This window comes from Rhinichthys klamathensis, unplaced genomic scaffold, assembly GCF_029890125.1.
Source record: "Rhinichthys klamathensis goyatoka isolate OS25496 unplaced genomic scaffold, OSU_Roscu_1.1 h1tg000784l_1, whole genome shotgun sequence".
In the NCBI taxonomy this organism is placed as follows: domain Eukaryota; kingdom Metazoa; phylum Chordata; class Actinopteri; order Cypriniformes; family Leuciscidae; genus Rhinichthys; species Rhinichthys klamathensis.
In genome coordinates, this window is record NW_026607181.1 from 228,695 (window position 1) to 248,913 (window position 20,219).

Genomic DNA, 20,219 nt, shown 5'->3' on the forward strand with positions numbered 1-20,219 from the left:
CAGAGATTGCGCTCCAAACCGCGTAGCGCGCTCGCACGTCAGAGAGGGAAAGCGAGCGAGAGACCCAAAACATCACGACCTATCAACAACTATGGATATTCAAATATGCTGAATCATGTGTCCTGTATCATAGCTACATGAATGATCTTTGCAGAAAAAAAAAAAGCGTGAAAATCAGTTAGTTTTTCAGTGAGATATGATTAATTAAATGCGCTGACAGCTCATTTCACCTGCCGTACAGATTACACTGAGTAGAGCGGATGACCGGTTTAAGATGGCGGCACCACGGCTCGTCCATGCCAATCATACACAGTAAAAGAAATGGACACAGCGACCCCATAGACTTCAACGGAGAAAAGTGAAGTCAATTAGAAGCACTCACTTCCTGACGACGTAGATGTTACGTGAGCAACCTGTCTCACAGTTGTACGTCTTCTAGTCGCTGTGCCAAGCGGAATCTGAATCATTCCCTTCCGAATCTTGCAGAGCCGGAGATGGTGAGTATTTGCTGTCCATGAGCAGCAGGAGCAACTTTATGACTCTCTATGGGCTTCTCCCTTGACTTTATCGGTCTTTATGCCTCCACGTCCCCCCGATTGCCTGCGAGCTTCTCCTCCTGTCTGTACGGTAATTTCTCTACTGCCCGACAGAGAGTCGAGTGGTTATGACGCAATATAGCCTATTTTTACAAAAACTGCTTCTACGGGGCCATAACGTAAGAGACAAGGTAAGATACAATGGACAAATTGAGTCTTTAAACGCCTCAGATGTAAAGTTATTCGCTGTCAAAGTGACGCCAAAATGAATGGGAGTCAATGGAGTGCTAACAGCAGGTGAAGGTTTATTAGCCAATGGCGGCCCCCGGGGAGACTTCAGTTTCCGGCTGGTGGATTACCCCCTTGGTGCCAATTAGGGCTGTCAACGAATATTCTAAATTCGAATATATATTCGAATAGTTTTAAAAAACAGAAATTCGAAGGTGAAAATTAATATTCGAATCATGTGGAAAAACACGCCCGCGGTAGCAGAGGCGCGGCTGTCTGCTTTGCGAGTGGCAAAATTCTGAAGCTTAAAATGTAAAACGCATTTTCCAGCTGCACAGCTAGCACAGTGAGTGTCTGGCTCACTTATTGGCTGTGCTGCGGCAACTGCACATCCAATGGCACGGGCGCCTCCAACGTGTGCGCCAATGAGCTAGCATTACATCAGACACGTCAGAGCCCACCAAGGGGGCGTGGCCAGACGCCCTCGAAATAGCCATAGTAGCAGGCTAGCAGCAGTTTACCACAGCACAGCTCGCTCGGAGCGTTCAATGTCGGTTCTATATACTGTAAAACTTCAATTAATGTTAATAATATTTGTTTCAATCACCGAATGAAGCCTGCTATATTTAGGACAAGAGTCGCGACCTTAAATTGCTTGCACAAAACTCTTGATCAGCACTCAACATTTGTTTATATTTGTTCATTTAAACCGTTATGCGCAGAGAGCGTGAGGTGAGGGCCGGGGTGAGAGAGAGAGAGAGAGAGAGAGAGAGAGAGAGAGAGAGAGAGAGAGAGAGAGAGAGAGAGAGAGAGAGAGTTGACTTTAAGGGTCTCTTTAATACAAAATTAAAAAAATTACATGAACATTATAAAAGAAAAAAGAAAAAAATTAAGTGAAAACTCTCACAATTATTTGTATTGTTTTACAAGAAAAACATTGCTCAAATATAAATTAGCAAACCTTCATCAGAGTCAACTTCACAAATACACCGATTAACTTCCCATCTATATTTGAACATCTCCAGATCATTTATCAACTTATAATAACTGTACTCTATATTGATACGGGATTTTATTAATCCCTTTAATACTGAAATAACATCAATTGAACCCTTGTCACTCAATTTACTTTTTCTTGTCAACCAAATAGCCATCTTTGCTTGTCCAAATAAGTAATTTAATAAAACATGATTCTCCCTTTTGTTTCTGCTATATTTAGGCCCATAAACAAACCGTTCAGGTGAAAAATCTTCCCCCAGGGTTTGACACCACTCTTCCATTTTAAGAAATAAAAGTTGTAATCTCTCACAATTAAAAAATAAATGGAAGACTGTTTCTTGTACTCCACAAAAAGGACATCCCTCCCCAACTTGTGGGTCAAGGTGTGCTCTGTGTCTGTTCGTAGCTATTAGACTATGGAGCGAATTATGTGCCAAAACCTCACACACACACAAAACGTGTTTTACTCACACCCAATGATTCACAAACAAACTCAATGTGGTTTGTAAATACGAAACATCACTCACAAACTAATGCATATTGTTCTGCAAATAAAAAACGTACCTATCAAACAAATACAGTATGTTTTACATATACATAGAAACGTATTTCTTCAATGACAAAAATATCATCCAAGTACAAACTAAAATCTTTCAAGTACAAAACAAAATTCTACAAGTACGAAACAAAAACCTTCAAGTACAAAACAAAATTCTACAAGTACAAAACAAAATTCTACAAGTACAAAACAAAATTCTACAAGTACAAAACAAAATTCTACAAGTACGAAAAACTGTCACGTGATTTTTGACACTATTTTTCCGCGTCCAGGCAGATTTTCTCACAAATGCAGTTGAGCAACTTCCTCTTCTAGAACAGTAGATGGCGCTAAGATAGGGGATCAATTTCGCGCTAGTCTCTGGGGAGAAACACTGATGTGAAACGCGTGCTTGCCTTTGCCCAGGGGAAAATGAGCGGTGAACAGGTGTGTTTCTGTCTTACTTTATCTATAATTTACCTTATTGAGGTTTTGGTAAATGTTTATTATATAGACAGAAATCCACATTACACTGTAAAAAGTAATTGTTGATTCTACTTAAAGAGCATATTGTAGGTAAAAAAAAAAATCTAAATTAATATATAACCTTGTATGAAAATACCATATGAAAAGGTAATGCAGGATTTAAAATGTTTTAAAACGACATAAGGGCACTAATTTAGTAGATAAAGTGAGCGTTTCTTGGACTGCTCGTAAAAACGGCTTTTTTTTCAACATCGCGTCATTTTACGTCACGCTAGGGAGCCTCAGCCTCGCCTCAGTGAGAGCGGCCGTGAGTCAGTGTGTTTTCGGTAGTTTTTGTATTTCAATCTATCATCGTCATGGTAAATTATTGTGTTTGTGGAGGTTGCAAAAACTCCGGCCTGTCAGGACATCGAGTCCACAGGTTTCCATAACAAGAAAAACGGTGCTGTTGCTGTATATCTTTCGTGCCTGGTGCGGTTTGTGCAGGTGAAGAGACGGGATTTCTCTTCCGCATCGGCTTCGAGAAACGCGGTCGTGTGTAGCTTTCACTTCAGATCGTTTGTAGCGTTCACTTCAGATCGTGTGTAGCGTTCACTTCAGATCGGAGGATTATCATCCCGGCGATATGATGGAGTTTAACATGGGATGCCGAAGCAAGAATATTGATCGTCGTATACTGTACCAATGGCATCAAATAGTGTGATATACCGGTAGGTAGTCATGCCCTAAATAGAGGCAACTTGTAATTGAAAAACAAAATTACTAGGTTGATTAAATATTAAAATCTTTAATTTTCTGTTTATGTTATAACCAAGATGAAAAATATGTTTTAAAAATGTACTTGAGTATGTTTTTAGTAACTTACAAAAGAAATATACTCAAGTATAGTTTTTATACATTTAATAGTATACATCTACCCTAAACATACTAATGTCTGCTGGCCTGATATACGATGGTAATAATCTGTACAATATTGTGAGCACATGTATATCGTTAGCGAACGTGTATCTATAAGCACGTCTCTCACCAAGACACCTGTCCTGTTCTCCACTGGTTCTCCTCACACCACAACTCAATGTGTCTCTGACCGTTCTGTCTAACATTAATCCTGGCCTGTCCCTGCTCTCTTGGCAGCTTAGCAGGCTCATAATTGTATGGCTGTAGTCCATAATTGTAAGTAAGTATTTCCTCAGCGTCCGAAATGTCATTGCGATCCATTGTTTTCCTGTTGTTTGAATCGACCGCTCTCCCGCCCGTTACGTCACGCCCACCACACCCATTTTCAGACGCGGAAGTAAAATTTTCTCACAAAAACGACTCCAGAAGCTTATGTAGCGTATTTATAAGAATATTTTAAAGAAAATCTAGTTCCTACATTATTTTTCTATACATTGACTCGTTGGGTCCTCTAACCTGCAATATGCCCTTTAAGAAAAACTAGTGAATTTAACTTACTTTGAAAACTCAGTTGATTTAACTTGATTACACTGTGTACTGTGAACTTTTAGGTGAAACTAAACAAATCTAGTACATTGTACTTAAGATTGGTAAGTGTATTGTACTAAAGGCATGTTCACACTGTTGCAAATACCTGGAGCACAGAATTTGCATATAATAATAATACTAATAATGAAATTAATAACATTTTTAGTAAATACCATACAATTAGAAACGGTTTGATGATAGCTATAGCTATATACATACGCGCGCGCGCACACACACACACACACACACACACACACGTGCGTGTGTATTTATTTATTAATAAGCCATCGGCTGCTACTGCTTCACAGTACTTATTTGTATTACAGAGCTTTATATATTTACTGTTCGTTGGTTATGAAGTTTCAGCATGAGACGAAACAACTCGGGGTTTTTTTTTCATCTCGCGCATGCGCATTTGCCCAATTGGACGGTTGAACTTGAAGAAGACGACATCGACGAAGAACTTCATCTCGTGTTCGGGATCGGGATGCGGCAGCAAAACTAGGTATGCTAGCCTCTTGAACAACTATTTAACAACTTTAATGTCATTGTATTGCTTAAAAACAGAATTTATTTAGCTCATTGTGCAGTAAGAGGAAAAGGCACACTGAAGTTACGTTAGTTTTATGTCGAATGAGACCAGTTGAGACAAGTGGCTTACTAGCTAACGATAGGTTTCAAAAATCGATTTTTTACTGAACACTGTTTTATGTACAGTTTGTAAGCTGTGTTAATCGTTTATAAGTTCGGGGATTATCATTAATAATATGTAAATCCTGGCTGTGCGGCCTAACGTTACTTTCATTCTGTCTAGAAAGTTCGATGCTCACGTGTCGTTCACATGGAAATTAACAACACGATGCATTAATTAAAATAGTGTAACTAACAAGCAGGTATTAGCTTATTTTGTCTTTTTATTTTGTGACAGATTCACTCAACGTTTCACCAATAACTTCAAGACTTAATGTGGAGACATTGGCTGCAGCAGATTAAAAATGACGTAAGCTCATCGCAATTATGTTTCGATAGCAAAACAAATGTTGCTTTTGCTGTTGTTTTTTTGCTCTGTGTTGTGCTAGTGTCGAGCGCTATTCAATATACATTTTTATAACTTTGCAGAAATCCAACATCAATGCGGAACAAACAGCCGTTCTTCATGGCCTACCACTCCTTCTCGGAGAGGACCCCACCGATTTTTACAAGACATGTTTTGTAAGTATTTTTTTCTCTGATGTGATTCTTATTTAACAGGCAAACTGTTCTTCAAACAGTTGATATCTGGCAAGAAGAGTTATGAAGGCAAGAAAAACAGTCAGGACATTGAAACAAAGTAAGGGTAAGAGAAAAGAAAGTGAAAGTTTTATTTATTTGTTTGTTTCACATTTTAATGAGTATGTGCTCTTAAAGGGATAGTTCACCCAAAAATAAAAATTCTGTAATTTACTCACCCTTATGTTGTTCCAAACCTATATGAGTTTCTTTCTTCTGTTGAACACAAAATAATATGTTTCGAAGAATGTCGGTAATGAAACAGTTTAGATTACCCATTGACTTCCATAGTATTTTTTCTTACTATGGAAGTCAATGGCTACTCTCAACTGTCTGGTTAACAACATTCATCAAAATATCTTCTTTTCAGTTCAACAGATGAAAAAAAACTCATGCAGGTTTAGAACAACTTGAGGGTGAGTAAATTATGACAAGATTTTCATTTTTAGGTGAACTATCCCTTTAAAGCAGCACTTCACCGTTTTTCCATATTAAACTGTTATTCCCTTTACTAAGACGAGTTGATACATACCTCTGTCGTCTCAGTGCGTGCACTCAATCGCTCTGGCGCGCGGAGACACTTTGTTAGCACTTAGCTTAGCCCAGTTCATTCATTAGGATTCAAACAGAGATGAAGTTAGAAGCGACCAAAAACCTCCACGTTTTCCCTATTTAAATACAGTTAGACGAGTAGTTACACGACCAAGTATGATGACACAAAATAAAACGTGGTTCTTTTCTAAGCGGGTAAAATGGATAACTAATGTATGGCGGAATAGCACTTGAGAGCACTTCAACTCAGCGCAGTGATATCATTTTTCAGGAGTGATGATATTACTGCACAGAGTCCAAGTGCTATTCCACCATACATTATAGTTATCCATTTTACCCGCTTAGAAAAGCGCCACGTTTTATTTTGTGTCACCTTACTTGGTCGTGTAACTGTATTTAAATAGGGAAAACGTGGAGGTGTTTGGTCGCTTCTAACTTCATCTCTGTTTGGATCCTAATGAATGAACTGGGCTAAGCTAAATGCTAACAAAGTGTCTCCGCGCGTCAGAGCGATTGAGTGCACACACTGAGATGAGAGAGGTATGTATCAACTCATCTTAGTAAAGGGAATAACATAGTTTAATATGAAAAAACGGTGGGAGTGTTCCTTTAAAATATGTTTTGTGGCTTTCTTTGACCTCATTTTTGTTATATGCTATTCCCATTTTTAGGACTGATGACAATGAAGACATGTCCAACATTGAAATAGGTATTCTGACAGTGATTCCCGAGTCGTCTGCAACCGCTGCCGTACCCTACTCCCTGCATCTTGATGCGTCAACAACAGCAATCGTTCTGGAAGGTACAGTGGTTGTGGATGATCTTGAAAATCTTCCACAAGCAATGTGTTTGCTCTTTGGACTAATTTATGCTCGAAACCTGCAGCACTGAAGAGCACATTCGACTTAATACAGAGAGTGATTTTGTCCCTTGGCCACAAGTCACTCAAACCTAAAATCCAATCACTGAAAAATCGCCTGATGCAGTAATAGATCATAGCCATGATGCTTTGAGTGAATAGAGCTGTCTTTAAAGGAACACTCCACCGTTTTTTTTTTTCATATTAAACTATGTTATTCCCTTAACTAAGACGAGTTGATACATACCTCTCTCGTCTCAGTGCGCGCACTAAATCGCTCTGGCGCGCTAGACACTTTGTTAGCACTTAGCTTAGCCCAGTTAATTCATTAGGATCCAAACAGAAAAGCTACCAAACACCTCCACGTTTTCCCTATTTAAATACAGTTACACGAGTAGTGTAACTCGACCAAGTATGGTGACACAAAATAAAACGTGGCGCTTTTCTAAGCGTGTAAAATAGATAACTATAATGTATGGCGGAATAGCACTTGAGAGCACTTCGACTTGGCGCAGTAATATCATCACTCCTGATGATGAGAGGATTTTTTAGGAGTGATGATATTACTGCACCGAGTCGAAGTGCTCTCAAGTGCTATTCAGCCATACATTATAGTTATCCGTTTTACACTGGTGTAATCATCTTACACCATTCTCGGTCGTGTAACTACTCGTGTAACTGTATTTAAATAGGGAAAACGTGGAGGTGTTTGGTCGCTTCTCTGTTTGAATCCTAATGAATGAACTGGGCTAAGCTAAGTGCTATCAAAGTGTCGCGACGCGCCAGAGCGATTGAGTGCACGCACTGAGACGAGAGAGGTAGGCCTATGTATCAACTCGTCTTAGTTAAGGGAATAACATAGTTTAATATGAAAAAACGGTGGAGTGTTCCTTTAAGAGAACTCTAAAGAAAATTGTTCAGTACTGTTTTACAGATACGTCAGTGTTTTCCAATTGTTGAAAATGAAAAAATAAAAAAATATCCATATTTAACAGGATGTTTTGAATTTCAAGTTTACTTGTTTGGTTTTAGAATAGAGTTTTATAAGAAGAGAATTTTAAAGAGAACTGTAGTAGGAAAGGCATTCTGTACCAAACTCTGTGACTTAAACGCTCTGCTTTCAACCACTGTTGAAACATTGTAAAGATGTTAAAAACAAAGAAACATTGATGTCTTTATTGTCTTTAGTTTTTTTGTTTTTTCTTGAGTGCATTGTGCTTTATTTCTAAAATGTTGTTGGCGGGCCAGTAATGTTTTAACATTATTATTGTTGAACAAATAAACATTCTAGTGTTTTGCCAAATGTGTTGTCTGTCTTTGTATTTTCAACTTAGAATTTTGAGTACAACTTGCTTGAGAAATTTAAGGCAATCAGTTTCCACACATTCCTCTAGTAAAATGAACAAGTAGACATGTTAAATTAACTGTTTTGTTTAAGTTCTGCTTACAAATCTCAACTTAAATCTGTAAGTTGCCTAAACTTGAGTTTATTAAGTTACCTGTACTCAAGTTTTATGGTAACCTCTACAAATACACAAGTTAACTCTACAAAGAAGTAGACAGTAGTATCAAGTCAAAACTTATGACCTAATTTGCTTGAAAAATTTGAGGCAATCAGTTTCCACAGCTTTTCTTAGTAAAGTCAACTTATTACTTTTTACAGTGTAGCACTTAGTAGCACTCCACTCTAGGATAAGGGAATCTATAAACTGAAAGCTCTGCCATCATTTTGCTTTTTACATTTTTGTAAAAACGTTTCATTTACTGAATGAGTCTATTTCTTTCGTTCTCCATAAATTAATGAGAACATTTCATTTAATTGAAAGGGTCCCACTTATTCATTAATTTAGTTGGAATTCAGTCAGCGTAACTGTTCATGTAATAAAATAATGAATGAACAAAACAAACAATATACAATTGTTTCTTAACTTCCCTGTGACGTATTGCTCAAATTATTATTTTGGACAGACAAATGAAACCCTCCTTTCAATTAAATTAAATGTTCTCATTAATTTATGGAGAACGAAAGAAATAGATTCGTTCAGTGTACATAATCACTAATTTAGTAATTTCACACGCGTCTTATGTAGATTTTTTTTTTAAAGCAACATATGATCGAGCTTTCAGCTTAGATTCCCCTATCCTAGAGAGAGTGAAGTGCTACTAGCGGTAATATGGATTTTTGTCTAGATGTAATAAACATTTTGCTAAAGAAAACCTCAATAAGGTTAATTAGATAAAGTAAGACAGAAACACACCTGTTCACCGCTCATTTTCCTCAGCTGTAGGCAGTGTTGGGAAAACATAGGCTATTTCGTTACAGAATACATGCCCAAAAATGTAATTTGTAACGTATTCCTTTACATTACTCAATCTGAGGGATTACGTCCGCATTGAATTGCCTTTTATAAATGTAAGAATGCGGCAATCTTATCCTGCTTACTAAACAGGCCTATTCTGGTGGGTGCGGTGGTGACGCGTGTACCATGTAGGGTGGCACTGCCAATAAAGCACCTTAAAGCTGTCACAAAGAACCGGCAAAAGATTATGAATATGTAAAATATAGCAAGGAGATATTTTAATTGTTTATTAATAAACAAGTGTATTCTTTGTCAGTGTGTCGGCTGAAAACATGAAGTTGACGATGCTGACTCGCGATCTTCGCAGTGAACGCGCCAGGATTACATAAGCAGAGAGCAGTCTGTAGTCTTTTTTCTTTCGTTTTGAATTGTTCGTTTAAAAGTAGACATGTCTGTGAGAGAGGCTATATAGTTTGTAGATTGAGTAATGTAACGGAATACGTTACAAATTACATTTTTGGGCATGTATTCTGTAACGAAATAGAACACTGCCTACAGCTGAGGAAAATGAGCGGTGAACAGGTGTGTTTCTGTCTTACTTTATCAAATTAACCTTATTGAGGTTTTCTTTAGCAAAATGTTTATTACATCTAGACAAAAATCCATATTACCGCTAGTAGCACTTCACTCTCTCTAGGATAGGGGAATCTAAGCTGAAAGCTCGATCATATGTTGCTTTAAAAAAAAAAATCCACATAAGACGCGTGTGAAATTACTAAATTAGTGATTATGTACACTGAACGAATCTATTTCTTTCGTTCTCCATAAATTAATGAGAACATTTAATTTAATTGAAAGGAAGGTTTCATTTGTCTGTCCAAAATAATAATTTGAGCAATACGCCACAGGGAAGTTAAGAAACAATTGTAGGCTATATTGTTTGTTTTGTTCATTCATTATTTTATTACAACAGTTACGCTGACTGAATTCCAACTAAATTAATGAATAAGTGGGACCCTTTCAATTAAATGAAATGTTCTCATTAATTTATGGAGAACGAAAGAAATAGACTCATTCAGTAAATGAAACGTTTTTACAAAAATGTAAAAAGCAACATGATGGCAGAGCTTTCAGTTTATAGATTCCCTTATCCTAGAGTGGAGTGCTACTAAGTGCTAATGTGGATTTCTGTCTATATAATAAACATTTACCAAAACCTCAATAAGGTAAATTATAGATAAAGTAAGACAGAAACACCCCTGTTCACCGCTCATTTTCCCATGGGCAAAGGCAAGCACGCGTTTCACATCAGTGTTTCTCCCCAGAGACTAGCGCGAAATTGATCCCCTATCTTAGCGCCATCTACTGTTCTAGAAGAGGAAGTTGCTCAACTGCATTTGTGAGAAAATCCATAAAATCTGCCTGGACACGGAAAAATAGTGTCAAAAATCACGTGATAGTTTTTCGTACTTGTAGAATTTTGTTTTGTACTTGTAGAATTTTGTTTTGTACTTGTAGAATTTTGCTTTGTACTTGTAGAATTTTGTTTTGTACTTGTAGAATTTTGTTTTGTACTTGAAGGTTTTTGTTTCGTACTTGTAGAATTTTGTTTTGTACTTGTAGAATTTTGTTTTGTACTTGTAGAATTTTGTTTTGTACTTGTAGAATTTTGTTTTGTACTTGTAGAATTTTGTTTTGTACTTGTAGAATTTTGTTTTGTACTTGAAGGTTTTTGTTTCGTACTTGTAGAATTTTGTTTTGTACTTGAAAGATTTTAGTTTGTACTTGGATGATATTTTTGTCATTGAAGAAATACGTTTCTATGTATATGTAAAACATACTGTATTTGTTTGATAGGTACGTTTTTTATTTGCAGAACAATATGCATTAGTTTGTGAGTGATGTTTCGTATTTACAAACCACATTGAGTTTGTTTGTGAATCATTGGGTGTGAGTAAAACACGTTTTGTGTGTGTGTGAGGTTTTGGCACATAATTCGCTCCATATTATACCATGCACAACCCTCCATTGCAGGTCCCCAGTTCTTTTCTCAATGGGGGGTTTGTACAGGGTCCTCCAGCAGCCTTTAGGGGAAGCTCCTGGCCCAAAGATCTCTTGCCATTTAGTCTCTCTCACACTCTGCAACTGCATGAGATGTATCACCTTTACTCACAGCCCGTACATAATTTTCTTTCCAGCATTACTAAAGTCCTAATTCATGTGTTTTAAAGGAGAGCAGACCATTCTCCATTTCTTGCCAAGTTCTGATGTCAGGTGAGAAAAGCAACTCTGGAAAGACAGGAGTCTCCTCTTCTCCAACAGGTGTCTCTAAAGAGTCTCTATAATCTTTGGGTAAAAACTCATAGATTTGAGTCCTAAGTCTCTCTGCCACACGAACTGACCGTAAGCCCACTTTTGAAGCCAGGTTATCAGCAGTAATCCATCCTTCTTCAGAAACAAAGTGTCCAATTTTGGTGAAACTTGCATTCCACATCGCTTTAATGAGGGAAACAGATTTAAAACCATCCAAATCCAGAGCAGGATTAAAAAACAGTGGCTCTTCTCTCACCCACAGGCCTTTCACACCATTTTGTTGCCGAGAGAAACTGAAAAGTGTCCATGTTTTTAACACTGATCTATAAAAAGATGTCAATCCGCTCAAATCTGTTTTCTCAATGTCCATAAGAAATAAGTGGCGGTCAAATCCCATGTTGCCCGCTCTCTTCAGGAGGGTGCAGGCTATTCCAGCCTAGCTTACATCTTCTCCATATAACAGTCTCTGAGCCGTCTGGAGTCTAAAGGCTCTAACTCTGGCTCCAATGTCGACCAGCCCCTGTCCTCCTTCCTGTAATGGCAGATAGAGCACTGGTGCCTTCAGCCAGTGCTGTCCTGACCAGAAAAAGTCCACTAGACACCGTTGAATTCGTCTTACCAGCTCTTCTGGAGGCTCTAGGATCATCATTTTGTGCCACAGAGATGATGCAACCAGGTTGTTACAGACCAGGACTCTCCCCCTGTAGGACAGCTGGGGCAGCAACCATTTCCAGTGAGACAACCGAGCACGCACTTTCTCCACTAGGCCCTCCCAATTTTTATTCCTATATTCCTGTGTCCCTAAAAAAACTCCTAAATATTTGAACCCTGCCTTCCCACACAACAAACCACCAGGAAGTGATGGACTACTCGAGTCCTGTCCACACCACACAGCATTACTTTTTTGCCAATTAACTTTAGCTGAAGTTGCTTTTCCATAACATTCTAAAGCCATTTTTAAACATTGAACATCACTTTGATTTTTAATCAAAACAGTGACATTGTCTGCATATGCAGAAAGTTGAATAAAACTCTTAAACTCCAGTGTATTTACTTGCAGACCTGTAAGATGTTCTCGTAATTTACATAGTAAGGGCTCAATGGCTATACTATAAAGTTGACCTGAAATAGGACAACCTTGTCTAATGCCTCTGTTAACTTTTACAGGAATACTGAGGCCACCAGCTATTTTAATCATGCATTGTGCTCCAGCATACAGCAGTCTTATTTTGGAAATAAAACTCTCCCCAAATCCAAAAGCTTTTAAAGTATCAAAAAGAAAAGTGTGATCAACTCTGTCAAAGGCCTTTTCTTGGTCCAATGACAGAAAACCCAAATTGGCATTATTGTGAGAAGCAAAATCAAAAATGTCACGTACCAAATGCAAATGATCTACTATAGATCTATTTTTTACACAGTAAGATTGATCTTTATGTATAATCGTATATAGTATACTATTTACCCTGCTGGCCAGACATTTTGAAAATTTTTTGTAATCAGAGCCGAGAATTGCTATAGGTCTCCAGTTCTTTAAAAGGGTTAGGTCACCTTTTTTGGGAGTAGCGTTAAGACTGCCCTCTGAGAACTCAAAGGAAGAATTCCTTCATTGATGCATTTTTGGATCACCTCAAAAATAATCATAACCAATAATATTCCAAAAAAACTGAAAGCGGGTAACCCATCTAGTCCTGGGGTCCGCCCTGAGGAAAGTCCCATAACAGCAGCAGTGACCTCTTCAAAGGTGAGTTCAGTCTCTAAAAAGTCCTTGTGTTCTGATGTTAAGACAGGAAGATCTTGTAGTAGTTGGTTTCTGCACAGTTCATCTGAATTTTCAGCAGCATATAAATTAGAATAAAAATCCACAGCAAGTTTACGCATCACTACCGGGTCTGAAGTGTTGTGTCCATTATTGTCCTTTAAAACGTGCATCAGTTTTTCTTGCCCTTTTTTCCTCTCCAAGTTAAAGAAATAAGAAGAAGGTCCATCCATGTCTCTTTTTGTTAAAAAACGACTTCTTACAAGAGCTCCTTTAACTTTTTCATTTAAAACGAAGCTCAACTGATTTTTCCTTTCAGTCCACAGTGCTTGTAGATCTCTATCATCATTCTCATGCATACTCTTTTCAATATCCATGATCTCTTTTTCCAACAGTACTAGTGTCTTTTTCAAAATTAAAGAGGTATGAGATGCATACTGCTGACAAAACCCTCTTATGTGCGCTTTACCAACTTCCCACCACTGAATAACATTTTCACAAAGACATTTTTCAAAAGTTCAAACAAAAGTTTAACATTGAAGTGCCAGGATTAACTAGTATGCTTCCTTTCGGTCAGAATACACTCAAATGTAATAAGTTTATGATCAGAAAGAGCCGTAGGGATGATATTTGTGTTAACAATCTTTTTTCTTATGTTTTGTGATGTATAAAAACGGTCCAAACGTGCTCCAGAAACGCTGCCATTGCCAACTTTCATCCATGTATACTGCCGTACTAATAAATTATGCTCTCTCCATACATCTGAGTATTTTAGATTTTTAATTATATTGGCTAAACAGGTAGCTGACCGTGAATGGGGTTCTTCCCCATTCCGGTCTCGTACAAAGTCTAAAGTGCAATTCCAATCTCCCCCCAACACAATAAGATCACCATCCTGCTTTTGTTTTAAGATCTGTTCTAATTTAGTAAAAAGCTGTACTCTGTCTGCTCCTATATTAGGGCCATAGATGTTTACAAACAGGAAATTAAAATTCCTAAGTACAGCCCTTACAGTCAAAAATCTCCCTGGTACCACTTCATCTTTAGATAAAATATTTATTTTGAGAGCAGGGGAAAAAAGTACAGCTACTCCAGCACTTACATTAGTCCCATGACTAAGAATGCTATCTCCTTCCCACCACAAGCCCCAATCGATCTCATTGTCTTCACTGCTATGGGTTTCTTGCAAAAAAACAACACTCAAATCTTTCAATCGAATAATTTCTGATAGTAACCCTCTTTTTCTCCTGTCCCTCAATCCATTTATGTTAATTGATCCCACCCGCAAGATCTCCATGAACAAAGGGAAAAGAAAGAGAGAAAAGCAGAACGAAAAAGTATCAGCCATTAAGATTATTTAGTTTTCCCCTTCACTTTCTCCAACCTTTTGCCTCGTCTGAGAACAGTAATATGCTTCTTAAGACGAAACCGCTTCTGTTGCGAAAGGTCATCGTAGTTGCTCATTTTTCTAGCCCGTAAAACAGAAGCAATAAACTTGTCAATATCAGGGAAATAGTTGGTTACTTCAACACCAGCTTTTCCTTTTGTATTATCAAGAAATGCATTAATTTGTTCAACAGTATACAGATCTTTATCAGTTCTTTCTACACTCTCTGACCACTGATCATCATCTCCATCATCAGTACACTGGGAATAACTATCCATCTCATCTGCCATATTGTCCGCTGCGTCTTCAGCCTGTACTACATCATCAACTTCACCCAAATAGTCTACACTACTCTGAGCCTCGCTCTTATCAACAGTGTCTAATACATTTCTAGATTTACCAGAAACATAACTGCACCCAGGTTGCTCCACACTCTTAGCATTGACATTAATCTCACTCACCTCCTCCATCTTGTCCTGCTCTGTGGCTCCTTCTCCCTGCTCCTCATTCCTCTGTTCATCACTTTCACTCGTTTGCTGGTCGATAGGCCTAATCTCAGTGTTGTTTACATCACCACTTATCACATCAGATGTGGACGCGCGCTGATCATCTTTATGTGGACAAGCAAAACGTTTGTGCCCCAACTCACCACATTCGAAACACTTTAGGCTTTCGGTACTGGCGTAAACCATGTACAAATTCTCCATATGATTAACGCGGAAAGAGACTTCTAAGTTACGATCCTGTGAACTCAAAAACATTAAAACTTGGCGCCTGAAAGAAAGAACATGTTTTAGCGCGTTGTTACGACATCCAAGGGGAATCATTCTAACAGGATTTGCAATCTTTCCGAACCTCTGCAGTTCTTTCGTTAAGATCTCGTTAGGTAAAAAAGGTGGGACGTTCGAGATTATGATTTTCGTTGCTGGAGCGGACAGTGGTGTTATCGAAACGAACTTTTCTTTCACCCACACTCCGCTCACAGTCAACTGATTGACCTGGGAGTCTGATTTCAAAAATATGACGACAGCTTTATTCATCCGTGAGGGTGAAATGATATTCTCGAAACCAACCTGCTCTCCTATAACCACCAGCAGCTCTTCCACTGTCACTCCGGGTTCTGTTACACACTTGCAACCATTACGGAGCGACAAGGTTGGCATTCCTTGCACGGAAACAGACGCCATACCGGCGTCTGAAAACCGCGCAAGCTAATTTACAAGGAAACAATAAGGCTTTTGGGCGAAGGGGAAAAAAGGAAAAAAAGGAAAAGTAAAGGAAAAGAAAAGGAAAAAGAAAAGGAGAAAATGGAAACAAGAAACGAGGAATTCGCAATCGCTCTCACAAACGCGCGCTCAACTCCCACACACTCCCAACACTCGCACCGAGAGAGAGAGAGAGAGAGAGAGAGAGAGAGAGAGAGAGAGAGCGTGCGTGCGTGCGTGCCTGCGAGTGCGAGCGAGAGTAAGGTCTGCGGTCTTGGCCATTAGTTGATTTACTTGGTTTTGTGTATGTTAATACGTTGTCAAATATGTTTAAACTTAAAGTCCCCATGAATTCAAAATTGACCATACTTACTTTGTTTGCCTAAATTGATCGTTTTGTGGTGAACAATTCATCCATGCAAGTCAATCCACAAAAAAAAAAATTTTGGGCTTCGTAATCTTTAATCAAAATCTGAAATTTCCCCTCCCCTCTGCATTGGAGGACCTTCCCTGATGACGGTTTCACGGTTTGGGTGTCTGCTTAACATCCGTAACCACGCCCCTCCAACTGACAGTAGACAGGCTGAATGAAAACACCTACTTTTCTAGATCCAATCAGGTGCTAGTTGGGAAAAAAGCCACGCCCACCATTTTGCCTCATTTAGCATTCCGTTTCTCTCGGAAATACGTCACAACACTGGAGAAAAGTCGTTTGCAACTTCCGGTTCACGGGGACTTTAAATAAACGAACTATACAAGTAGTTGTGTCTCTTTGTATTAATTTGTCCTGTTATTGACGTAATGCGCGTCATTGACAAAATGCGCAACCAGATATTCGAATAGTTCGAATATATGTGTTTTTTTTAGAGGGAATATTCGAACGTCATTTTTGAGCAATTTTGACAGCCCTAGTGCCAATAGGCAGTAGCGGTCGATAGGGCGTCTATATGATGTCTGGTGCAGACTATTAAAGTTTAACAGTGATAAGCACCCCCCGGAAAAGGCATATAAGGTCTGGCATAAGGAATATACATTTGTTTATAGTTTGTTGTTATTAATATCTGTATTTTACTGTATGTTATTGGTAATATATAACGGAGAGAGAGTTTGTATGAGTCGTTAATGCGAGCTTTAGTATTTCCTTTGTTCAGCTCTTATGGTGATTTGTGAGGTAATTATTGAGATAATTATTGGAGTGAAGCGGACTCAATAAACTTAATCAACATCAGTAAAGTTTTGTCCATCATTCGGGAGGGGTCTGCTACATATTATAAACATTTGTCAACTATAAAGCATTGCAATAAGCCTACTTAAAATGAATGTTGTTCACTTTTAACTTGTTTAAAGGCTGTTATCCATTACGATACGTTTGTAATACTGAAATGAATTTCTTTTGAATCATGTTTAAAAAAATGAAAGTGTTTTTCAATAAAAGGGATGCTGTTTGTTTATACCTGTGCTGTATTGTTTCTGTGGTATACTTACGGGTTACATTTTCACATAATAAAAAAAAAAATTAAAGCTGAAATAGTATGTTAAAAGCAGATTTTAGTTCTTCTTCAGTGTGTTTAAAAATAGCATAGAGTTGATCTTAAAGGAGTAGTTCACTTTAAAAAAAAAACTTTTGCTGATAATTTACTCACCCCGATGTCATCCAAGATGTCCATGTCTTTCTTTCTTCAGTCTAAAATAAATTAAGGTTTTTGAAGAAAACATTCCAGGATTTTTCTCCATAATGCACTTTACTGGGTACCAGATGGTTCAAGGTCCAAAAGACAGTTTCAGTGCAAACTGCAAACTGTTCAAAGGGCTTCAAACGATTCCAGACGACGAATAAGGGTCTTATCAAGCGAAACGATCGGTGATTTAAAAAAAATAAAAAAAGTTTAAGTTTTATAAGCCCAAACGCTCGTCTTGCTCTGTTCTGTGATGCACGTTCGTGACTCTCCTGTTCGAACTCGTTCATCAAAATGAACAAATCTTTTTTCGAGTCATTTGGTTGATTCAACGAACGAAATGAATGAATTGACTCGAAAAAAGATTTGTTCATTTTGATGAACGAGTTCGAACAGGAGAGCCACGATGACATGGGGGTGAGTAAATTATCAGCGAAAGTTTTTTTAAAAGTGAACTACTTTTTAAGTTTATCTTAAGAAATACTAAAGTTAAGCTTTTAGTATATTAAGTACAAAATAAGTGTGCGAAAATAGAGCACTTTAAGTACGTTATGGAAGTGTACTTAAATAAAATGTATTTTAGTGAACTTTTTTTTTTCACCTAGGTTTTCCTCTGGACATTTCTGTTTGCATCAACAATATCAGATTTAATCAGTTAAATCAGACGAACCCAAAGGATACATGCATCTCTACAGTAAATACAGATGTTCATGCAACAGAACCTTGACAGAATGTTAGCTAAAGTTCTCTGTTAACTGGGTTAGTGTTTGATGCAAATATTCATACGAAACCTTGAGTTTAGCAGGTGTCTGAGGATTCTTGGTTTGCTTCATCATTGGTGGTCCATTGCTAAAGCCCAGGACCTACACAACATTGTTATGGTAGAGTTAATAAAGATTACTTTAACATGTATTGTGAATGCACAACTCAAATACTCATTAGAATAGTTTAAAAGAAAAGACAATCAAAAGATGTCAAACACATTCTTTGTTGATTTTGGCCCTCAGGCCTTTGATAATTGAGTGAAAAGAGTGATTAATTGCTGACACTTTACTGTTTATGCCAGGCTTGGAACTCAAATTACAAAGATATCGAATACTTCCCTACGGCAAAAAAGTAGTATGCACAGTATTTCAAAAACAGTAGGCGAAAAGTCCCCGGATGACCTTCCACGGTTCTGAAGAGCGCATTCGTTAGACACTTTTCTATCCCATGAGGCCACAGGAGAGGATTTATGTATGGTGGTAAAGCTATGCAACTTATTCTCGTAGGTCACATGACAGTAACAACATGACGTAATATGTCTGGATTACATTCATACTTCATTCAACACGCTTTAAAAATAAAATAAAAATCATATTATGTATTATCATAGGACAGTGCAATACTCCGAAATGGAGGAAATGATCTTTATTGTGTTTGTTTGTTGTAGGTTTATTACAAAACAATAAAACAATGCAGTTCAATGAAAACAATGCAGACCACTTTCAAGTGATGGGGACGAGACTGGCTATGCCGAGTCCGTTGGTTTTCAAATACAGTCGAGACCGAGTCAAGGCCGAGTCTTTGAAGGGTCGAGTCCGAGTCGAGACCGAGTCCGTTGTTTTTCAAATACAGTCGAGTCCGAGTCAAGACCGAGTCTTAGAGGAAACAAGTCCGAGTCGAGATTTTGTCTCGACGTGTCAGTTTTGATATTCATGATTTAATATCACCCCAGTTAATAATCAACTGTTAGGCCTTTGCATTGCATCATGGGATGTCATTTTCAAATAATGCCCGTCAACATTGCATTTTATTATTGTTGTTATGTGTTGTGGCGTCGGAACCATTGTATATATGGGGGGGACAAGACCCACCCACTTTTTAAGACCAATGATATTGGACCCACTCACCTTTACTGTCTCTAATTCAGCGCATATGTCTGCTCACTTTTCAGTCACTTGCAGTGATCTAATTGATTACTATTCCCATCTTAATAACGCCGTTACCGCCAAAAAATGCGTTACTATATAGGGCTGTGTAACGATACACCAAACCCACGATTCGGTTCGTATCACGATTTTTGACGCACAATTCGATGCAAACCTCGATTCTTTTGGGGCTGTGGTGACGCAGTGTGACACGTTCATGTGTAACATGTAAGGGTGGCGCTGCCAATAAAGCACCTAAAAGCTGTCACAAAGAACCGGCAAAAGTAATGATAATGAATATGTTATGCTGGTGCAGTTGAAGCAAGGAGGAAGCAGGATCCAAATGCAGAACACACACTTTATTCAACAAACTGGAAACTAGGCAAAGACTCAGGCTAGGAACAAGACTCAGGCACAAAACACAAAACACTAACATCAACACTTCAGCTACAAAACAAAACAAACAAGAACTCACAACGGCAGGACTGAAACACAGGGCTTAAATACAGGGGCAAACGATCTAAACATGGTAACAATGGGGTTAATCGGGGACACCTGGGAAGACTAATAGACTTAATGGGGAGCGGGAAACAGGACTAAACCAAAAACACAAAGAACGGGGAAACAGAGAATTCATAACACAAATATAGCAAGGAGAAATTTTAATTGTTTATTAATAAACAAGTGTTTTTGTGTGTGTCGGCTGAAAAGAGTAGCTTT

At 38.1% G+C, this 20,219-nt stretch overlaps 1 protein-coding gene across 5 annotated transcripts in view; it reads right to left on the bottom strand.

Annotated features, from left to right (window-relative positions):
• LOC130077874 (leukocyte elastase inhibitor-like) overlaps nucleotides 1–20,219 on the bottom strand; it is a 145,604-nt gene that overhangs the window by 84,256 nt on the left and 41,129 nt on the right. Inside the window, exon 3 of one of the 5 annotated variants that reach the window (XM_056243281.1) lies at nucleotides 18,381–18,452. The exons of the other annotated variants lie outside the window; for them this stretch is intronic. Coding sequence (XP_056099256.1) covers nucleotides 18,381–18,452 — 72 coding nt within the window. The remainder of the gene's footprint in view (nucleotides 1–18,380; nucleotides 18,453–20,219) is intronic. 5 annotated transcript variants of the gene reach the window in all.